The sequence below is a fragment of the Sylvia atricapilla genome, chromosome 14 (assembly GCF_009819655.1).
Source record: "Sylvia atricapilla isolate bSylAtr1 chromosome 14, bSylAtr1.pri, whole genome shotgun sequence".
NCBI classification, from domain to species: Eukaryota; Metazoa; Chordata; class Aves; order Passeriformes; family Sylviidae; genus Sylvia; species Sylvia atricapilla.
The window spans coordinates 4487078-4510984 of record NC_089153.1 but is presented as its reverse complement, the minus strand read 5'-3'; the positions used below and the strand labels follow the sequence as shown (position 1 = coordinate 4510984).

Here is a 23907-nt window from a genome sequence, read left to right as displayed (position 1 = left end):
CCACTGTGCCCTAGACAGATTCATAATGAGAGTTCATGGGTTCAAACCCTGTCTGGGGTTCATTCATCAAAATTAAATGTGTACTGCAGCTCAGCATTAAAAAATATCCATCCACTCCTCCTGTAAATCCATTGCTTACAATGGAAAAAAACTACTGCGTTGACTTTTTGACCCTGGAACTGTGATCAACTGGCTCACTTGTCCAAGGTCAAACAAAATGCAGCAGTGTAAGCTGAGAAATTTTTAGTGTTGAGAAAGTGCCATATATAAAATGTGAGTGGGAAGACAACGGAAAGCTTGTTACCACGTTAATTAATATTTATAAACTGCACTGGAAATAAAGCTCTCTACAGTCACTAGAAATGACTACTAATAATATTGTTGACAACTTCAGTAATGTATCCTTTCCCACTTCTGTTTGTGATTTGTGCTTTGTTTGGGGGTTTTTGCCTTCTAGTTAATTTTTTTTGTTTGGTTTGGGCTATTTTTTTGGATTTTTTAAAGATTTATTTCTAGGAACTAGAAATAATTCTCATAGTTTCATTCATGAGTTCTAACATACCTTCTCAATTTCTTTGCCTATTACAGCAAAATATTTCCAGAAGGTAAAAATATCCTCTGCTGTAAGGAAATATCACCAACAGCATTTTCAAAATGTTGGGCAGACATTTCTGTTCAGACACTTATTTTGTTTAGGGGCAACTCTGAATAAAGCAAATTAAAATAACTCTATCCATGATAATGTTGAAAAAAAGAGGAGGGGGCAACTTGTATTTACAGGCAGTTAATAAAAAATTGAGAAAAAGGGAAAATAATTCAGCAGGATCTGAGCTGTTTATGGGAAATACATTGGAAATACCTGCTGTACTCAACAGTATCTGTTCCTGAGGCTTTGTGGAATCCCTGGAGGGCCACAGGGTCACTTTGTGTGTGGGCAGTGCTTGGGACACTGCATCAGTGAAGGACATGGCAAGGACAGCAACTGCAGGAACTGACCTAACTGGGAAGGTCCCAGTTCCATCCCAGCAGATTTTGGGCTCTTTTGAAGTCATGTTATGCACAATCCTACAGTAGTGCTGTAGCATTCTTATCATTGCCTTGGACTTAAAAACATCAGCAGAGTCATGGCTTAAACAGACAATGATGTCATTCAACTAAATAAAGTAATAAGTAGAAAACAAAAGCAGTGTACAGCACATACAAACCTACCTCTAAATTCAGTGAGCTAAAGCCAGGTAGTTTGTTATGATATTCCCATTACACTGAGATGATGTTCATGACATAAAGGAAATTTGGTGAAATGGTTCCTGTAGGCTTTAAACAGCTATGGAAAAAGTGATTGGACCATCTAGATTTTACTTTTCTTCTTCCAATCACAGACCAACTCAAAGCTATTGCAAAAGGCTCTGACTAAAATCAATAATCTTGTCTGTGCTACACAAATATCTCTCTGCAGTTCGAATAGGCAGTTTGATGTCCCCCTTGGCCTGCCACAAGAGGCTTGGGCTGACCATCCTCCCCACACCCTGGGACTCGGCTCTCCCCTGCCACAACAGCAATCCCACCCTCAGACACACACCCTGCACAGTTAAGACAAATTTTTGTTCTCCCATGCCTTAAGAGTTTGATGGGTTGCAAGTCCTTGTATGATTTTCACACTGACTCCAAGTGTATGCTTTCTCCTTGAAGATCAATATATCAGGAGGAGCTTAAAATGCATTTATTTTCTATCTTGTATGACTCTGTTTGGAGTGGGCACAGCTTTTTCAGGCATGTGAAGAAAAAATAATTGTGGTTGCTAAAAGTTTCAGGATCCTCTTTAAGAAACTGGAGAGCACAACTGCACTGTAAAATTCAACTGCTCAACTGTGCAAATTACACCCCAGACAGGTCTTATTTATTTTATGGATCCTATTTATTACTTTTCATTTGGGCTTTGTGTATTTTACATTTCTGGCAGCACATATATCTGAACAGAAAGACTGCAGTGATTGTATTGGGCCAAAGGGGTTTTATCACTCCCTAAGGTGAATGGTTTACCCAGGAAAATTGGATCTCCACTTCACTTAATGTAAACCCTGAGGGAAATCTAAACAAATGGGACACAATATGTTTATTCCTTGAGTTCTGAAATATCCCCAGCAGCCAGATTCCCAGTCTGGAAGGTGTCACTGCACTTCCAAAAACAGGTACAGGGCTTCAGCTTGGTCAGACTTTCAATCCCAAACACACAAAAATTACTTGACTAAACTGGGAACAGGAAAAACAAATGTGCAGAATCAATGATACAAGGTATTAGCTGGAAACAGAGACGATTATTTCTCTGCTCAAGTTACCCAAGTTGCTCTCATGATTTCTCTCCCTAAAATCTGAGATATTTTTATTTTTTACTGTCCATAGAGGAACAGAGACAGAAAGCTGCCACAGATGTATCTGCTCTCCAGGAAACACTTAAATACAATCTGTATCTGGTGTTTAGAGAAGTGTTCTGGTGGGCATGTTAAAGGTTAAAAAGAGACAATAAATAGATATAAACCTATGTTAAATGCATGCCTGCTTGTGTGTATCAGGGTAGAAAACATCTGTATCAGCCTGTGAAACCACTCACTCCAAAGAGGGACCAACACATACCCAGCCCTCTGATTAACTAAGGACAGTAATCAAGAAACCTGCTGCACAAAATTGCTTTTCCTACATCAATTATCTAATAGTGTGAAGTATCACACACTATCTCAGTGAAAAAGTATTTTCTGGTCACTTAGGTTTAGTTTGGAGCCATTGCTGCTCTTTGTCTGTTCTTTCATCAGCTAAACTGCATTTGAAAGTCTTCTGGCCCTCTACCAGTATAACAGTAATTTCCTCAAAAAGCTGAAATGCCTAATAATTTTTATAAACTATGGGATGAAGTATTAATGCTGTGAAATGACCAATTTCCCTGTGATTAAATATATGTCTGTAGTAGTGATTCATCAACAAGTCCATATACAGACAACATTCCAGTATGCAAAACATATGACACTTATTAAGCAAAGAATTCACATTTGCTTAATATTTGCTCTTTGTGGGAGGTTTCCTGTCTCACTCTCAAACCATAATATGCTCTGCATTTCACATTGACAATGCTGAAAGAAAACCTTAAACACAAAGTCCACAGCAGAGAAAACTGCCACACTTGCTCATTTGGTTTTCCTTATGAAAATATTTTTATAACTAATAACAACAGGTCCTAGCAATTTTTGTTTCCTTTGAACAGATGCACTATGAATATCCAGAGCATATTATGTAAAGTGAGCAGGACAAACAAAAAAGCTATACAATCCTACCAATATGTGCTGTTTTACAAATCTGAAGCCATCAGTCAAAGAGATGAAGCCAAGCAGAAATACTTACAGATGGGACAGGGACACCAGGTCATCGAAAGAGCCCTCAGGAACACTGGAAATATCATTTCCATGGAGTGTCCTAGAAGGGGGAGAAACAGAAGATATCAAACCACAGTATCTCGTCTGCTCCCTACAACTAAAGGAATCAATGGTTAAAAAGGGTATTTAATTTTGATTCTTTGAGAGTTTCTGTGAGCTACACAACTCATGAACTTCCACAATTTATCACTTCTGTTTCTAGGTGTTGGCATTTAAAACAATGATGCAATCAAATTGTCAGTGAGAGCTGCGGCAAATTAAAAAGGTGACATCCCATTTATGCTATTAAAAGCGTATTGATGACAGGTAGACCTTCACATCCAGACCTGTGTTCTCTTACAGAATCCCATTAGCCAGAAGCACAGCAAAAACAGAGCAGGAAAATAAGCATTGTAAAACTTAAATTAAGTATTGACTTCAGAGAGATCCTAGGAGAGAGTGAAAGGGTACCTGTGCGTAGAAGGGAATACAGCTGACTTCACATAAGTAACAGTTGTGTTAATTACTGATCCAGCCTCACCCCTGATGAGTCCCAGCTGTATCCAATAAGGATGAGTGAGATAAAGGAGAGATGAGCTGAGAAGGGGAGGATTGTCATGGAGGAGGAAGCTTGAGGAGCATGAAGGAAAGAATTATGAAGCAGGATCCTGGGGAGAGAGAATCTCACTGCTGGGAGCTCAGTCTGGGTCTGCAGTCAGAGCCTTTTGTTGGAACCTGCAGTCACAGTCTGGCTGGGTAAACGTCTGCAGTCAGTGTGTGAACTGACACCTGCAGTCACAGTCTGGCTGGGTAAAAGCCTGCAGAGTCTGTAAACTGATCCCTGCAGTCACAGTCTGGCTGGGTAAAAGCCTGCAGTCAGAGTCTGCGAACTGATCCCTGCAGTCAGAGTTCAGCAGGAAACAACCAGCACTCAGAGGCTGCAAGGGAAACCTGAAGCAGGAGCTTGCTGCAGCCAGAGCCAGTGAATAGTTAGAGTTATTAAGGTGAATAAGGTGTGAAGAGGAATAAACCTGGCCCCTTTTAATGCTGTGTTTAATGAGAAGTCTGTGCTTTGGCTGATTTTTACCCTCTAATTAGAGGGTTGCTGCAATACCTGAGGGTAAATATTGCCACACTTTCCTGTTCTCTATGCTACCAAGGAAAGCACCTGAAATCGGTTGTTTTAGGACATTATTCACCCTGTGCAAAGAAAGTAGCATTTTCAGTACCCCTGACAAGGGTGAGGGGATTCTCCACCATTTCCAGGACAATTTAACCACCCACTTTACCTCTGAGAAATGTGTTTGTGCATGGGTTACATCGGGAAATGTAAATGGGAATTACTGTCAGTGCTCCAACCATGGCAGAGGAAGGTGGAAACCAGAAAGCTGCTGTATGTTTTGGAGCAGCTCTTGCCCTCAAGTCATTTATATTCTCGTTTACCTGGTGATTTGCTGACACAGCAATTACAGTTTTTATTTCTGTGGGTGTATGTATTGTTGAAATACTGCGTTTAAAACAATCCAAATCTCAACCCATGGAAACAGACAGTAGCCTCAAATGAAAAAAAACAGCATCTGTTTTTTGCAACTTTTCTTCCCTAATGCCACTTTCAGCTGCACCAGGATGTACATGATGCCCTTCCAACATCCTGATTCTAAAATTTTCCTTTAAGCCTTCCTTGGTTTTGACTATTAATAATAACTTGGTTTCTATAAGGGTGTATCTCCAAAAAATTATTCTGAACAGGAAGGATATGAGCTCCTACACAGTAACTCCAGATAAAATACACTCACTATTTCTGTACAGAATGACCACCTAAGTGAGACAGTACCCACAGCTATTAAACAAGTAGTATTTTGTTGGTGTGAGAAGACCTCATCAACCACATGTCAATGAAATGAGCACATTTAAATAAGCAGCTGCTCACAATCAGCTTACTGCTGATCTTTTAACCTGCAAGACAGTTCTCTGTAAACAGACAACTTATATTAATCTTTGGGTTGTATCAGTCACATTTATACTGTGTAGGAGGAAATTTTCTTTTCTAGGTGTATTGGGAGCATCCAAGAGAAGCTGAAGAACGACATAGTCATTTATCTGTAAGAAGTTAAACCTATCAAATAAAAACCTTAGCAGGATTGGTTTTATTACATGTCCCAAACACTGAGGTGTTTCATGGATGCAAGTGTTTTCATTTTAATAAAAAAACAGTGTCAGCAACATCACTCCTGCAACTAAAATGATGTGACAAATGCTAAAACTCTCTTAAAAAACTCACAATAATAAATAGTCGCAAGAGAATTCAACAGCGCAACAAAATCTTTCCTCTTGGATCAAAATCAGGAACACATTTTTATACAAGAGCTCCTTAGAAGCAAATGGTCAAATAAAATCTTTAACATTAGGACAGTTAAAGCACACACACTGATGTCTGTATTCTCCCCAAAAGCACAATTTCTAGGGATCCTCTTGTCTGAACTCCAGCGAACAGCAGGGGTATGGATTTAAAGGGATGTGGATCTCCTCCGGAGGACAGAGTAACAGAACACTTGAGAATTCTTGAAATCAAAACTTCCTTCTACACAGAATTCACTAACTTATTCCTTTGTCTGCAGGGAAGGAAATTAATTCAACATATCCTTTTGGGCTGGAGTTTTCTGGTTGTTTTTCTTTTACAAACCCTTCCCACGTCCTGCCTGCCCAGCCCATTGTCCACAGCATTGGGTTACTGCAGAGACAAGGGGGATGTGTTTTTCTGAAGACACAAACGTGGCTGAAGGGTTGAGCTCACAGAGCCACATCCCATTGGGGCAAACACCTACAGGGAGCCCTCGAGTATGTCAAACCTGCAGGGACCTGCACAGCTCAGATGGCAGGGAATGCCACGGTGTCACTGCTCCACGCTCACAACAGCAGAGCTGGTACTAACTGACTGGATAAATACGAGGAGTCATTCTCTGATGCAAAATAAAATAATAAAGAAACAGCCAGATGCTTCTGTTAGGTCAAATTAGTGCAGCACCCAACAATGAAAGGGTATTGCAAAAACTTTGTGCCCAAAGATTACTGGTGACAGCTTTATCATCATGCATATTATTGTTTGTCTCAGCTTTGAACTGCAGGAAATACCCATCAGTTTTCAGTAAAACTGGAGTATCTGTTAATGGAATATTCAGTAGGTCATTTTACCCCTTTTCCCCCTAACTATAACATGGACAATTATTTAGTGACCTTACAGAAAGTATTTTGATTTTGGACTTCGCCTCTTAACTAAGTCACATGTAAAAATATGTGATTACAAAATAATCTTTAAAATAATCTGTTCAGGTCATCCAGAAAGTTCTAATATTTATAAGTTGTCTCAATCTCAGCTTCCTTAATCTGTTTATATTTAGTTTCTAAGAAGACTAGCTTTGGACAAATTAACTGAAAAACAAATCCACAACTTTCTACTGTAATAGTTTTGGCTCAAAAACCTACTGATATCAACTTCTACTTATTAAAAAAATTCTCCAGACTCTACATCCTGTGCTTCCCAGCACCCTTTGGCTGCTGTTATGGATAAACCATGTGAAGGTTGAGATTAAAGACCTGATTGTGTAAACATTGATAGATATTAAGGATTAAACATGAACATGTTGACTCTGCAGTTTTCTCACTTGGGTTTGTGCTGAAAAATCTAAGAAAGGGAGTTCAGAATGAAATATCTCTCAAAGACCAAGTGCATCCTACAGCTATGATTATTCTGATTTTCAAAGCACTTATTTACTCTATTTACTATAGAGGGGGAAAAATACAGAAAACATAAGGAATTTGGAAGACATTAATGAGAAGGGTCTGCTACCTTCAAAGGCATGCATGGCCAAAGGTAATGAGATCCCTACATTCTTTCTTATTTAAAAAAAAAAAAAAAAAAAAAAAAAGAAAAAAAAAAAAAAAAAAAAAAGTGGAAATTGTTTTGCTGATGTTTTTTCTTTTAAGTTCCCGTGAGAGCACGGATAATAAAAAACTGACAATAACAGATTTCATATTGTCTCTTGGAAACTGTTTTCTCTTTGGAGAATTGATTTTTAGTAGCAACAGTGATGACACGTGGCAAAAGTTGTAGCTGATACCAGAGTTTTGTGGGCCATAATAAATCAAATCAATCTGGAGGCCTCCAAATGCAGGGAGCAGAGGCAGAGATTCCCATTTAGGCTTCATTTCACTGCTCTGTCCAAGGCAGTGGGGGGGTTTCTCCCTTGAAGGAGGAAGATACTTTTTTATTAGCAGATAATTTAAAAAAGCCAAAAACGAACAGTTGTCATTAAAATACTGCCCTCTGTTTCTGCCCATATGTGGCCTGCAAGAACAGAAGTGAAAAGACAAATTGTAGCTATTGGTAAAAGGGAGGCACGGTTTATCTACACTGCAATTCAGGGTAGAGAGCCCCACACGAGCTTTAATCAAGCTAGCTTGCATATCAGAAGCAGGCCAGAAGACAGTTCCATATGGAATAATTTATTTGGCCATGAAACAGAACATATTAATCTGTGGCTGAATTTCAGGACTCATGTAACAGCTCAAATGTGACCATTCTAGTGCGCTAGAAATCAGCATCCCAAGCCAAACTTAAAACAACAAATCCAAATCACGTATCTTTCTTGTTTTTACTAATGAAAAGTGGGAATCCAAAGCTGTCTTGTAATTTGGGAGGTTGAAACTGAGATATCTGTTTTACCACTGAAACCACAGTGAAAGGTCTCAGCCAAGCAGCTCTGCCTTATTTCCCCCACAGTCCCAGTCCTGCTCATGTTGACACTTTGATTCCACATTTATGGAGCCAGTGCACAGCAACCACTGCTCTTTAAATTAACACAAACTTCTGCATCTGAACCTAATCTCTTTATCTCTTTTTAATGGAAAATATCAGTGTGAAGTTTCAAAGAACTCAGGACAATCTTCAGCTCCTCTGTCCTGAGCTTTGAGTGTTCAGAGCTCTTTCTCCTTCAGCACACTGAACAAACTCACCACAGACAAGCTATTTAATTTATCCTCTTCGGCTACTGTGCAAGTCATGGTGACCCACTCGTGTTTTTGGGCCAAGGGAAGGTGCCTTCACCTTCCAGACAGCTGCACGTGGGGCCAGGTGTCCACAAAACCAACCCAAGCCGTGTTTCTGATAGTGAGAGGCAGAATACGGGACAGAAGCAGGAGCCAGTCCTGCAGATGCCTGAGGAAGCTGGGAGGAGGCTCTTGCTGTGAGGAACAGGCCCCCAGCCCTCACTCTGAGACAATATAAAGATGAATTTCACAAGAGATTGTGAACAAATGGTTTGATCCAGAAAGCTGCTGAAAGCAGTTCTACTGCAAAGAAAAGAAGAGTGCAGAAAAGGACCTCCCAAGAAATAAACCACAGATGGATGTCTCTGAGCAGGCCCCCACTCAATGTGAGGTGCAATTTTATTCATAACTTAGGGACATTTGAGATATGCATCTCAGCATTACTGGTGCCCACTGGACTGATTTATTCACTGATTTAGTGTGGGGGGTTCCAACTTCCCTTCAGATCACATTCTAGCTTGCCTGTATAAATCTGAATCAATAGAAAATATTCTGAAAATGCACAAGTTTTCCACAAAGACACTCTTGCTGAAGCATCCAATGGAAACTCACACTCTATGACCAAGTGTATACAGAATAGGAGAAAAGCCCTTTCCTGTGGATTACCCAAACATTGCTCAGGCAGAAGAGACAGACTCTATGAAGTCTTCTGGAGACCTGCTGCCATCATAGTTCCTGTACCTGAGCTTTCAGACAAAAGCCACTTCTCCTGGAAATATTTAATGTTCAGCACTCACCTGCTCTGGCCTCTACTGGCCAAATTGCACCAGAGTACAAACACACTGATGTTAATGATGTGAATATTCATGACCAGCTGCCCATGAACCCCTCCCTGCCAGCAGCTGCAGCTCAGCTGCCTTGCAGGAGTTGCACTTACAGCACTCGCAGAGACCGGAGCCCGTTGAAGGCGTGGACAGGGATGCACCGCAGCCTGTTGTAACTCAGGATGCTGCAGAAGGGGAGAGCAGAGTCACAACTCTGAGCTGCCTTTGGTTAGTTCACTGCTAATTCAACCACAGATAAGCATGGAAAGCCACACACTTAAGCAACAAGAGATACACTAATTGCTCAACAGCTTAGATGGTGTTGGAAAAGCAATTAAAGCTGTTATCAAAACTTTGGGCTACTTACAGCGTTGATAACTGAGTCATGTTGCTGAAGGTGTAATTGGCCAAGACACTGATGCTGTTGTTACTCAAATCACTGAAAAAACACACAGAGAAAATATCATTTACATGTATGAATTAAGAAAAATGCCTTTTTGAAAAGATTACATAATATCTGCACAGCAAAATGCTTGAAGCAATTGAAAAGTCATATATTATCAACTGGTGTATTTTCTGACCAACTTTGAATGAGCACATCTAAAGGAAAAGCACATCAAACTCCCCTAAAAAGCCTCATATTCAAAAATATCAAGGCATATTTCCAGCATATAGCATTCAATTAAAAAACCAAAAGAATAAATGATACAAGCACTGCTAAATATTTACTGTTCCAACTTGCTTTGCAATATATTCCAGGCTCCCCATTTCCATATGCTCTTCATATTGAGAGCTACTAGAACAAAATTTCATTTTTCATTTTAAAAAGTCTTTTAGGCTTAACCAGAACTTTTTGTTTTGCTATTGGTCTCCCTTGAGAAGCAAAATTAGAGATATTTCCAAATAAAAAAACAAATAAAAAAATCCTTAAAACAAAGGATTCCAGTTTTTCCTCCATGTTGTTTTTGTCTGAGGTTGCCCAGCCCATTGGACTGGAGTATCTGCACAGCTGATTCCAACAGTATTTGAAAATTCCTGATAAATAGTTCAGGCAGGAAATTTCACTCCTGTGTATTTCAGGGAGCAATTTACAGAACAAAGTCTAGCTGTGTCTCTATCTGCATGACTGTTCACAGCACAAACAGCTATGCAAATTGTCATTGCCTTAGCATTATAAATACTGCCTCATCTAGCACAAATTAATGTGTCTCCTCTGCTAATGACCTTTACAGATAAATCTGCCAAATGAAACTGCAGCAGCCTGCGGGAGAGTTTCATCCTCTCGGGGTCCTGCAGAGCAAGGGGCTTCTCAGGCACCTCACTCTTTATGAACATTTATTGGCAGCAGTGTCCACTGTGAAATTCTTTCCAAATTCAAATCACAGAAGGTTTTGGGGTTTGGTGTTGACTTTTTCCCTCTCCTCCAAATACTAATTATTTACGTTCCACCAACAGCACGGTGCAGAAAGAGTCATGCAGTTTTCCTGACATTGAAACCACGTGTTTCTTACATCAGTGTCAGGTGTCTGAAGGCAGAGAGCCCCTTCGGCACAGCAGGCAGATGGTTTCCTTCCAAGTATCTGAAAAAAGTCAGATTAGACAATTACACAAACACTTTAACGAGAACTCACGTCACTCAATCTGCACCATGAATGAGGACAATATAAAGTTTGTCACTAATGAAATTATCTTTGATCCATTGCTTTGAAACTCCAACAGCTTTTACTTTATAAATTAATTACCCCACACACAAAGCACGACAGCTTATTGATTTACTTTATTTGTTTTAAAACTTGGAAGCGCATAAAGGATCTCTGGCCTACAGCAAACAGAAATGACCATTTGGTTCTTCTGTGACAACAGCTGAAGGAGGGGAGAAAAATTGCATGGCTTGTGCCCTGAACTTAGAGTTACCTTTCCCAAGTCTCTCCAACAGTGCTGACTGCTCCCTGACCCTGCGAGGGAGGCTTGTCTTGTGCTCCTTGTGCAGCCAGAACGGGAAGAGGAGCTGCACTCCCAGATCTCTGTGCTCAAATGTCCCACTTAGTCCAGCATCAACACACCCTTCCACAAGTTTGATGGCACATCCACCACAACAATACACCTTCCCTGCCTCTCTTTTTCAGAGTATGATGGTACATGAGGAAAGCTTGGTGTCAATTAAAGACCAAAGACCAAGCTCTCTTGGAACAAGAGAGCTCCTACATGCATTAAATATATTTAATGACATATCTTGTGTTTCCAGTGTGGAAGTTGTCTGAGACACCACTGACCCTATTTCTATGCAGACACAGGCATGGTAGGGCTAAAGGCTTTGGGGATAATCCTGAGTCCTCATACAGGCAAACTGAGCTTCCATTCTGCAGATTTCTCCACTGAAGAAACATGACCAGTGAGTTACTCAGAAACCCCCTGAAAAATCACAATACTTTTAAGCTTGCCTAGAAGAGAGCGTGGGTACTCCAGTCTGCACAGCTGACTTGTGGCAGCAATGGGATGGGGGCGTTTTCCTGCTTACTGCAATAAAATACAGACAGAGCTGGAGGGTTTTTTTCCTTAACCTTGGCTTTTAGGTACCCCTGGAAGATGCCGAAGTAATAAGGCTCCAATGGCAAGTGACTACTGTGGTACCATGGCACTGTCAAGATGTTTGTCCAGAGATCTTCCAGAAGCAAGATCTACCTGGGAAACTAATGCATCCTTCTCAGAAAGCACCGTGGGGGAGGAAGGCATTCCTGACTCCATAGGTGGGATGAAAGAGAAAATGATATTTCCCTTCTTTACATGATGCTGCAGGGATTTTTTCTTGAGGTAGACATGGGGCAATGCAATTGATATGGAATGTTTTGAAACATAATCAAGTGTAGCCAGGAAATGCAGCCCACAGACACCAGAACACTTAATGTGCTGTCTCTGCTGCTGAAAACAGAATCCCATAATCATGTTAAGAATTTTTATTCCACACATACAATTTCCTTTTCTTTGGCAACAGGCCTCCTTATTCTGCACTTACTATAGCAAACAACAGTAATAATAGATTATCCTTGAGCTCAATGTTCCCTTTCTATATTAACTGTAACAGCACAGAGATACTTGTGTAAACTAAATCCAAGAAAATTCTCCCACAAACTTTATTTTTACATAATTCAAAAAATAAAACCTATAAAAACCAACAGAATTTCTTACATAATATATTTTATAGCTGGCATTACTTTTCCCCCCTTTTGTTTCAGCTTAATGACCTCTCAACATTTTCTGCTGCTTCAAATCTCTTTTCTACTGAACTCCAGCTGAACTACTCCAACCAGCCTCACAGTTATCCCTTCTGCCTGTGCACAGGATCCCATCCTGGCAGAGGTGCCCTAGAGCACTGCAGCTCACCTAACTCCTGCCAGGATAAGGCTGGACAAGGTGGGATACAGACTTCTGACTTTTTAACAGAAGAAATTGCTTTCTCAATTAAAAAACCCTACTGAACTAATGAATCTCTCCCATGACACGAGCAGTGAGAGAGCTGCACAGCCAGCAAAGCTGGGACAGAGTCTCACTAGCCAGAGGACACGTTAGCTGTGCCACACTTACATCTCCCATGGATATCCACACTCAGCCAGGAGAACGCCACTTGCTAAATTTTGGCTGAATCGGTTATAAATTATTGTGAAAATGGAGTTTCTTGGTAATTTCCCACTCTAAACTGTTATATAGGAGATACTCAGAATTTAGACATGCATGCCACATCTTTAACAGGGCAAACCAAGTCTTTCCCCCAGTCACAGGCTGCTGTGGATGCAGCGAGATGCTGGGAGTCTGTGCCTTCCCCTTCATCCCAGAAAATCCCAAATCTCAAACCCGTGCAAGAGGGCAGGTTAAGGTTCTAGTCTTTATTCCAAATGTAAAATTCTCAGGATTTCTAAAGGAAATCAAAAGCAGGTTATGTATTATGTGTTTGGAAGTTATATATGATTTTCTTTTAGGAAAGGAGACTCTTGCAATATGCTGAATTCTTCAGGAACATATTTTCAGGATATTCTCTTGTTGATCTCAATATGAAACAGCCGGCAATTTAAACAAACTGATGGTGCTGAGCCAAAGTTTCTCCCTCCTCTTTTGCTTTCTGGGGCAATCAAAAGTCAAGGGTGCACATTTTAATTCAGTGCTTTATGACTCAGGCTAACATAGACATGCAGACCCCTGGAGTTCAACTCCTACAGAAGATCTGCTTTGAATAGCTCTGGATTTGCACTGCAGCAATTTGATGGTTATATAAATGTGCTAGCAGAAAACTGCAATACTCATACCACTGGTGCAGTTTCTGAATAAACACAATTTAACTCTGAAAAAGTACTGATAACACACTTTTCATGCATCCATAAGAACAATTCACCACTGCTAAACCTCTCACCCCATTATCCAAAGCGTGGCAGTGCTTTCTAAGCTGAAGGCATTCATTCTGAAAGCACATTTAAGTGCAGGGAATTTGAAATTACCAAGGCTTTTAAGGCATAAGAGCTTGCCAAGTATCAGGAGGATCTGGGATGCAGGATTTGAGGCAAACAACTGCAGCAGGGGAGGTGCCTCTGTCAGAGCTGGGGGGTGCAGGGGCAGCCCCTCCCCACCTTGCTGGATGGATAGGGGCTGCCAGGGGGCTGGAAGCTGGGCATAGTGAATAAAAGAATTATTCCTGAGGGCAAATGGGGAGAGACACAAAACTTTGTGTATTTATGTATACATCTGTATAAATAAAAAAACCCACAGATGAAGCTACGGATGCCCTGCCAAAAAAAACCCCTCAAAATAGCCATAAAAGAGCTAATGTGGAAGGAAGATTAAATTTTTAATTCTTTCCAGTCTTTAGCCAAAGAAATATGATGTCCATGGCATCTGGTATGCAAAGGAATTCTGGTATGAATGAAGAAAAGTACATGCCTAATTTTAATTCTGGGAATCGACTTATTAATACACAGAGTCAAGACTGAGTGTCAGTTGCCTTAAAATAGACACTGACTGCTATCCAAAACAACCTCATTTGCTTCCTAAGGTCTCTAGGCTCTAGTTTAAATACCAGATTGGAAGGTTTTGGTTTTTTCTTTACCCTATGAATGCTGCTGAGAATCCTCAAGTCTCAATAATGACTTAAAACCAACAAGCAATTAGCAGAGCAAAAACTGAAAAAAACCAACCAAAAAATCCCAAAATATGTGTTCAGCTCTCAAAGAAAGCCACCACCTTCCTACCTGGAAGGGTTTCTTCTAGAACATGGGTGGGGGGGCTGCCACTGTGGGACATGGCCTGCAGCAGCCCCAGGGCTCATTCAGCATCTTCCACACACACCAACATCGCACATAAAAAATTTAAAACGATGCATAAAAGATGACAGCTGCTCTTTTTTCCAACTTGTCTATTTTTGTACTGAAACCACTTGGATTGGAGGTGATATAACCAGCACAAGGTGCCAGAGCATCGTGTAACAATTTGAATCACTTGGAATCCTTTTTGTACTGAGATGTCTATTCAGTCATAAAGTCAAGCTCGCAGTGGCAATCTGTGCTAAGAGGAGAAACTGGAGAGAGAAATCGGTTCTCAGGCAGTAATTGAAAAGGCACAAAACCTTCCCTTTAAATATTCCACAAAGGATGTTACATTACAAAAACCAAGACACTTGGCAATTTTATGTAGCTCTAAAATTAAGTTACACTCCAAAATTTTTAATGTCCACAGGCAGTATCCTAAAATTCTGAGTCAAATTTCATTTCCTAGAAATGGTGGTCTAGAAAAGAATTGGACTGTGAAAGATGAAACATCCACAAAACACGAATTTTAAGAGCTTCAATTGCAGTTTCTTGAGAAGAAACAAAAATCAAGTGTGGATCTGGGTTCAAATACAGATCTTGGGTTCAAATACACTTTCATGGGTTGTGGCAAATTTGGACTCTGGGTTTTCCTGTTTTTGTACATTAGACCACAACCTCCACGTCTGACACACAGAAATATGGCTGTATTTGAGAGAAAGTTAAACTTTAGTCTCTGCTAATGCTAATGTCACCTTTCTCATACACACCCAAACTTTACCAGTCACTGAACACTGAACACATTATTCCATTGTATTGATACTATTTACTTTTTCTAAACTATCAGGTTTGAAATGCAGATGAATTCCTCTATTTCATCTGTAAGTAAAATACTCTCTAGAGAACTCTCCCTTCTCTCAATGGGAGAATCCCCCTCTGCAGAAAATAAGCAGTACTACATAAACCTAACTGTTTCTCTCCTTTATCATGAAAGAAAAGCTCCCTGATGCCCATGCTGGGGATCATTGTTTAAAACAGTGTGAATTGCCAGACAAGCAAGAGCATTTGCATTCTCAAGCAGATGATCTTCATCAGATATCCCACTCCAGTTTCCCTTTGATCAGCAGCAAGGCAGGCAAACTGAAAAATGGTGCTGAACTGTTACCATATTCCCCACATACCAAAACTGCTTTGGGCATATTTGTGGCATCCATTAGCACAGCCCAGGTACGAGCCACTGGTTTTAGTACCAAATCAAAGGAAATCACAAACACCACAGAAGCTGGAAAAAAAGGGGTTGGGATTGGTGGTAAATACCTCCAAGTAAATACGAAAACTGCTGTGTCAAATACATGAACCTACCAGATAGAACAAGAAACAGAAATGGGAGAGACAAGGTTTGCGAGGAGAGAAAGAGAAATGGCAAAAGTAATGCAAATATTAGTCTGCACTAATATAAATGGAAGGGAAAATAATCGCTAACAATGATGTACGGGTGCAGGTTTTTCTAACAATCCCACCAGTGCTATCCTATAGTCCACTGTCATGACAACATTTGGAGTCTAGAGATGACATGATTGGTACATATTTATTCTAAAACACACCATGCTCATTATGTTACAGCTTGTGCACACGCCGTCCACATAATTGCCTCCAATGTTTTTCCCCAGTGCAAAATGTTATTTGCTGTAGGTCCATAAAAGCAGCTGGATGCTGTCAGATAAGACTTTATTAGAAATAGACTATACTTTTGTGAATAAAAGGAAAAAATCTAGTGTTCACACACTGAGGTAATACATGAAAGGAGAAAGAGACTGGGAAACTTAGTTCAAACAGATTCAGGGAAAAAAACAGAAGAAAAGGAAAGCCTAAAACACTAAGCAACAGCAAGGCTAAGTTCCAAACTAGCTCATTGCATGAACATTTTACTTCTGAACATCTGGAGCAGAAAACTGACTATGTTCAAAAAACCCAAGGTTTCTCTTCAGGGCAAGAAAACAGTGGGGAAAAATGTAGGCAGTATGTAAATATACAGTGGAGGAATATACAGTGAAGGAATTTGCAAGAAACAACATAATATTTTCCTACTCCCAAGAAGCTGGAAGAAAGCTTGCCCATGATGATGGGGTTTTCTGAAGGAAAAACTGGGAAATAGAAATTTCTTGCATCATCATTCCTCTAAAAAGCCAGGACACTTAGTGATCTTTTCAACTCTGTTCTAGATGGCAGCCAAGGAAATCCCTGCTCCCAAGGGTGGTAAAAACCAAACACAGGGATGTCTCCTATTATTCCAAGCTCTAAATATGAAGGAGATAATGGTTTTCACATGTCCTGTCTATATATACATTGAAACAGAAACTCAGAATGAACACTGAAAGGAGTGAGCCTGTGTCTCCCTGCAATAAAACTTTGCTGGGGATCTTTTCTGCTGAGTGTAGGTACAGTGAAATTTGACCCAGAAAGGGTAACATTTCCCCTATGTGCCTCTGCAAGAGATATGCTTATTTTTGCACCGTGCTATTTAATACCTGTTACAAGGAAAGGATTCCTGTTTTAAGACTATTTGAAGACCTCTAAGAGAATTTAAAGGCACTTCTGAGAAGGCTACATTCAGCCACAAGAGAGTGGTTTAAGTAGATGTGTGGCAGCTCTTTTTCTTAAAGCACGTAGCACAAAAGCACTGCAGTTTAATAAAAACCACTGCAACCAATGTGCCTGGCAGATGACTACATCAGCAATGGAAGGTTATAAATGTCAGACTGGTGCATTCATAAAAATTGCACTGAAATGCTCCCGTGCATCCTGCTCAGGCCTGCTGCAGGGAGGGAGCTGTGGGCTACAGGGACCAGAGGCTCTGCATGTCCTTGTCACCTCCTTGGCACCCATGACTCTGGGCTGGGGCAACTGAACAAGGCAAGTCTCTTTCAGCCTGTGCCCAGGAAGCTTTTGGGTTCCCTCTGCCAAGCTCCAGCTGTCCTCAAGATGAGGCAAGAGGCTGGGTTTCACATGAGATGCTGCTTATCACAGCAACAATGGCAATTCTGAAACACAGAAAAATAAAAATGTGTAACTTCACACTGGCAACTTGTAACCTGCCTGAAATAGCAGGTTATGGGCAATATCTCTGTCCCAGTCTGGAAGCAGAAGAAAGGCAAGTAAGATTGATTATTTTTATTTACTTATTTTATTCTTGTCCAGTTTCCACAAACACATGAAATTTCATGCTTCAGTACCTGCAACCCATCTTTTGGTGTAGATACAAATAAGGAGCTCCGTTTATGTTGGTTGAGAAGGGAATGAGATCAGGATTGAATTTTGAGACAGCTGGGACAGATTCAAAGGTTATATTTGCAGAATATGAAATATTCAGAGCCAGGCAGTCCATGGCTGTCTGTGTTCTGCTGACACATTTCTGGATGGAAAGCAGAAAGCTGAACTAGAGCTTTGCACAGCCAAGAGGCTCCTACTGAAGAAGACAGTCACGTAAACTCCTATGAACTCAAACTGCTCACTTCCAGGCTATTGCCTCATTTGCCAAGAAATGGTTAAGAAATGTAGCAGTTTTTAAGAATGTGAGATTAATTTTACTCTTTTTGTGAAAGCTATGTCGTCAGGGTATCAGACGGTATCAGTAAAACTCAATATGCAAAATTTAAACACAAAAATTCCTCAGTGTGGCAGTGGAAATCGAAGTAACATCTGTGATATCTTACTGCTGGCAAGTTACACTTGAATGCAATGAAACCTGAACAAAAGCAGAGCAGAGATGACCTTGCAGACTTCTTAACACTGATGGCAATATATAAAGGAATCCAGGGCAGGAATTGGTTTTTAATTCAATTCACTTAACCACGCCCTGGTTGACAGTGTTCCAAGAATGTATTTATTAATGCAAAGCTTCCATGTTGAATTACCCCAGGCAATTCCAGTACCCTCATTCACCAGCAAAGCCTTGTATTTGTCTACAGCACTGGTAAAAACAGTGTGAACGCTATTCTCCCCCTGTGAAGGGAGTAAAAATAACAGTAGGTACTAGAAAATAGCAGAATCAAATTTTAGTTCATTATAAAATTCATCAAACATACTAACGAACTCAACCAATTATTTTCACATAGAAATGTTGATGAGATTGTAACAAGTTTCAGTAATGACTCACCTGGGATAGATTTGAATAAGGGCCTAAAGGGGAAAAGCTCAGTATTTCTACTACCAACTGCTTAAGCCAAGCAGTTCCAAGCAGGATATTTTCTTTCAATGGAAAGAAAATCTACTATAAAGTCCTACTGAGGCACAGATGAAAAGACAACTACAAAGATGGTTCTCAACTAGGATGAATTTACTTTGCAATATAATCTAATTGTCTGTTATTTTAGCCATTTCATGAGGTTTGGAGAAAGGAATTCCTTGTTTCCACCAGCAGCTTCCTTTTTTTCCTTTTTTAATCTCCTCAGAGGATAATTAGCTCACATCTGCGTAACTCAGGAACATATTTTCATCATCCCTTCGAACTGCCTGTTGTGAGCTTGGGCTCTCACAGAAGCACTGCAGGATTATTTGATCCTAATAAATGCATTTGTTCCTACACCCAGAATTAATGGGTACAAGGACGGATAAACTCGGTTCCCATTACCAAGTCATTTATTCAGTCAAGGGACAAATAAGAATAAGAATAATGGTCAGAACATACGGGAAGCACCAAAGCACAGATGACTAAAGTCAAAGGCAAACCCCCCACGGACCCACAAAGCCTCACTTTGATGCAGTTTGATGAACTTCTGGAGAGAGAGGACAGGTAAAAGGTAACTTACAGCTCAGTCACGTCCTTGGGAATTCCCTTGGGCAGCATGCGCAGCCCTTTGTTGCTGCAGCGCACCACGGAGTCCACACAGGTACACTGGGAAGGACAAGGAGGGGAGAGCAGGCAGCTGCTCTCATCATTACCTGCACAGGGAGAGAGGCAGAGTGCCAGGAAATCAGCATTCCAGCCCAAGGTACCCACTCTGAAGGAACTGGTGACAAGGACCAGGGAGGGGCACCCTGAATCCAGGGTAACCACCACAGCATTTTAAACTAAATCCAGTGCTTTGGATCACCCTGCCTTCATGCAAGTTCTTCAGGCAGAACACTTCATAAACTGAATAGAAATATTTTAATATTTCTATTAAATTTTTTCCCTAATGAGAATCTACTTTGTAATTCTGCAAATTATAGTGCAATCCAATATTTGAATCCCAAATCTTCCCCCCACCTGTAATATGCCAGCTGAAATGGAGAACTCGACCCGGACATTGCTCTTAAATTCATCTAGACAGATGCTATTCACTATCTACTCTCCTTTTGGAAGACTTTTTAAAATTCAGCTTTTAGATGTTTATTTTTTACTTTTCAAAGTCAGCCTGGCACTTTGTTTATGATCTGAATTGTAAAGGCTCAATGTTTTTAACGACGATAACCAGGCGAACAACAAACTGAAGCAGCACACTTCCAACTGCTGGCAATCCATCTGTGCACACATAAAAATATCAACTTTCTCCAAAAATGGTTTCAAAGGTCCATAAACAGCAGATTAAATCTTGTAATTGAAGAACAATAGGGTTTCTGCAGTAGAAACCAACGCTTTGAAGCTAAGAACATTAAAGCATGGATTTTCCCCAAAAGCAACAGGCTTTGCAAAACATAAGGCACATGGCTGCCGCAGGATCACGATGTATGTGAAAGGAAACACTTAGTGGCACATTCCCGGGATGCCAGGGAGGGGAAGCACACAGCTGTGAGTGAGCACAGGCAGCCCGGGCTGCCCAGCACGGACACCCAGAGCTCGCAGCCTGCTGTCATTGTGTGCTGCCTGCTCTTCTCTTTTAACTGATGCAAGGACTAATTGAGACAGATCTGCTTCTTTCTTCTCTCTGCTGGAGGCACCCATGAGCATTGAGATGAAAGAAAAAGACTGGAAGTCGTGGTACAAGATAACAGAATTACCCCTGACTCTCTGGGTAGGGAGCATTTGCATTCAGAGGGCTGGGGAGGCACCATCAGACTACAGAAGAATAGAGAAGATTTTTTTTTTTTCTTTTCTTGCCCACTGAGTTTAATGACTGGAAACAAAATTCAAAGTCCTTCATAAACCTGCAGAAAGAGCATGTTTTTTCAGCATATTTAATTTTCCCCTGTGTTCTGTGTTTCACACCCTGCCACCACCTACTTTCCATTTGCCTCGACTCCAAGTTACTGCCTGACAGAGAAAGCTCCCAACTGTGGAATGACATTTTGTGCACCAGGATTCTTCTTTTCTCCCAAGTGTAGAATGTCAATCTGTGGACCAGGATTTTGGTTGGTTTGGGGATTTTTTTTCTCTCAAATTAAAAATGAATTATTCTTTTATGACTAAACTTGGGTCTCTTGAGCTCTGAGCTCAAGAACCTGGGCCTGTTGCCAGATTGCTTGACTAGAACAGGAATTAATTTTTTACTCTAAGTAGAGAACTGCTTCACTCTTATTGTCTCTTTAGAGGTATGACTAACTGCACCTCCATCCTATCTGGTCTGAATAAGCTGCAAGTCAAGTTAGCAGGGCATTCATTAAGCCATTTTCTCCTTACTAGTTTCTCTAAAGTCTGCTTGATCAGAAGACAAAAACTACCTGGAGAATTAAATAAATGTCAGGTATTTTCTTTTAAACCCACACAGACCCGACAAAGCACGAAGCATTTCAAATAACATCTAGATGTTTTTTTATTTCCCTGTATTCACCTTTTGCTGGTGACCCTGAACAGTACCCAAATCTAAGAGACTTTCTTTCCAAGCAAGCACGACTCCCACCAGTTTCAGTGTTAACTAAGAGTAAGGAAGGCCCAGGATTACACCAGCATTAGACAAAGCAGAGCATTTGTCTATAATAAATTAATTCTTATATTTAGGTGTAGATAGCATAAATTCAGAAACTGGAAATCAAGAATAAAAATATATCACTGATATAGAACAATGATCAGCTCTAGGTGGGTGCCTTTTCCATCACCAAACCAAACTGTTTACTAGGCAGCTCTGCTTGGTAGGGAGGGACCTTCTCACAGAGGTGACTACACCACCACAAGTGCCAAATCAAACTGGATTTTCTTACCATCACAGGTGAAGTCCTGGACATCTACATCTTGGATCGGAATATCCTTTAAGAAAAAGGGTTTCAAGCAGCGTGGATTTCCACTGACAATTCTCTTCTTCCTCAGCCATTTCCCCAGCCAGGCCAAATGGCAGTTACAGTTAAAGGAGTTAGCCAGCAAGTTACTGAAAGGGAACAAAACATGATTCCATTACACATGAACATACAGAAATACTGAAATAACTGCAGAAAGATGAGGGGCCCCAAGTCCAGGCTCTTTCCTGTGTTCTGTTCCTGTGAGATCTCTCCTCCATCCTGCAGATCTGGGAAGTTCTACACAGGCTTTATATTAGGGCTGGGATTATAGTTAATATATATAGAGTTATGCATATATAGACATATGTTTATAAACCAAAGTGCTTAAAAATATTATTTAAACATACTTACATCACTACCAGGGCTGGATTTATCGTGGAATTTAACCCAAGCTATAGCTCACACCCAAGTCTAAACTGACCTCACAAACTGCACCCATGTGTGCATGGTCTTTAACATGATCATGTACCTGCCTCAGCCTCTCATGCCCTGCCTTTGCCTCTGTCCCACCCAAACCAGAGCCAGGAGGGAGCCCCTGGCAAGGTGAATTGGGGGTTCCTATTGAAACAACAAGGCTGGCCCTGTATATGTACATATGTATGTATAGAAAGCAGCACTGTCATCTTGAGCCACTTGTGAAGTTTCCTCAGGTCTGGATATCTGCAGTGAAAAGAGTCTGCTCTGCTGCCTTGTGAACTTTGTGGAGTCTGCTTCTAACCTTGCTCCGGCTCCTGCAGTATCTTCCATCCAGAGCTGCAGCCTAGACATGGTGCTGTGGTGTGCAGCCCCCAAAGCAATCATCTGCCACCTCCAGGAGAGGGATGGAGCTTTAACAGAGCCTGACTTAGCAGCTCTTTCCTAACTAAACTTCAGATGAAGGAAAGAGGCTGAGATCCCTGGTAAAAAGGGAGAGTTGACTTTGCTGTGTGCACAGTCAGGGAGAACCAACAGCCTCAGTCTGAGGTTGTGTCACAGAAGAACAACGAGCTGTCAGGGCCTGTGTATGGGAAATGATGTATCTAAACTAATATTGATGGAATTTTATTGTTTATGAATGTGTCCAAGAGTTAATATTTTGGTAGCATACAAAGAAAGATGATAATGACATTTCTTTAGATCATAGCATGTCTTTTAAGACAAGAAATTTGAAGGCAAGAAACAGGCACTTGAAGTTCAGGTGTAGTAGCTGAAGTAGCTTGTAAGTCTTCACTTGCAAGATGCTTTCAAAACCTAATCATGCAGTCAAAATAGGACTTCAGCCAAACAATTCCTTCAGAAAACAATAGTACTGAAGACAAAAACATGTGGCACAATTGAGGTGGGGCAGCTAGAAAGCAAACCCAAAGCAACTCCTAAATTCTGTAGGTTCTAGGCCAACATCACATAGCCACAATATGATTTACAGCTGCTCTCAGCACTGCAGCACAGCCTACTTCAATCACTGCTCTGCCCTGGAGCTCTGGGGTTAATCCCATGTGGATCTAACACAGGCTTATGGACATTGTGGAGAAAGGAGAAGTCGGGGGAGCAGAAAACTCAGCATAATGTTATAAAAATACCCCACCTGCTTCACACTAAGGTTCAAATGCTGCAGAAAGGTGAGAAAACCACCGGGTTACAGAAGAGCTTTCAGAGTGAAAGTGCTGAAAGCAATACTCTCATTCTAGCTGCTTTCCTTCTGAATTGTCTTCCATTTTCTTTAATCCATAATGGGACCACATGCAGGATGCTTTGTATATTTTCCACACTGATACACTTTGGCATGAGCAGAGTGCCTAAACCAAATGTCTAAACCGCCGATGCTGAGCGAGGCAGTGCTTCAAAGGCCATTTGTTCCACTGATGGAAGAGAGTGAGATCATGTGCATAAACTACTTCCATGACACAAATCCTCAGAATTAAATCATCTACAATTGGAAACAAACAGCAGGTGTGTCTAATCAGGTTTTTGGAAAACCAGCAGCTCTGAGAGTAAAGGACATTTTGCACATCTAGAGAGCATCCTGCCAAGATGTATCAAAAACTTTCACAATCTACAGAATGCTCCATATATTTAAAAAAAAAAAAAAAAAAAAAATGATCCCTGTCTAGAGAGGAGAGATTGTTTTGGCTTAATGTGCTACTGCTCACTAGCTGAGCAGCAGTAACTATCCACAAA

At 40.8% G+C, this 23907-nt stretch overlaps 1 protein-coding gene across 3 annotated transcripts in view; it reads right to left on the bottom strand.

Annotated features, from left to right (window-relative positions):
• SLIT3 (slit guidance ligand 3) overlaps window positions 1-23907 on the bottom strand; it is a 471665-nt gene that overhangs the window by 73282 nt on the left and 374476 nt on the right. For all 3 annotated transcript variants that reach the window (XM_066328946.1, XM_066328944.1, XM_066328945.1), the window contains exons 19-24: window positions 21676-21839; window positions 19368-19500; window positions 10783-10851; window positions 9639-9710; window positions 9385-9456; window positions 3391-3462 (exon numbers count right to left, since the gene is read on the bottom strand). In XM_066328946.1, coding sequence (XP_066185043.1) covers window positions 3391-3462; window positions 9385-9456; window positions 9639-9710; window positions 10783-10851; window positions 19368-19500; window positions 21676-21839 — 582 coding nt within the window. The remainder of the gene's footprint in view (window positions 1-3390; window positions 3463-9384; window positions 9457-9638; window positions 9711-10782; window positions 10852-19367; window positions 19501-21675; window positions 21840-23907) is intronic.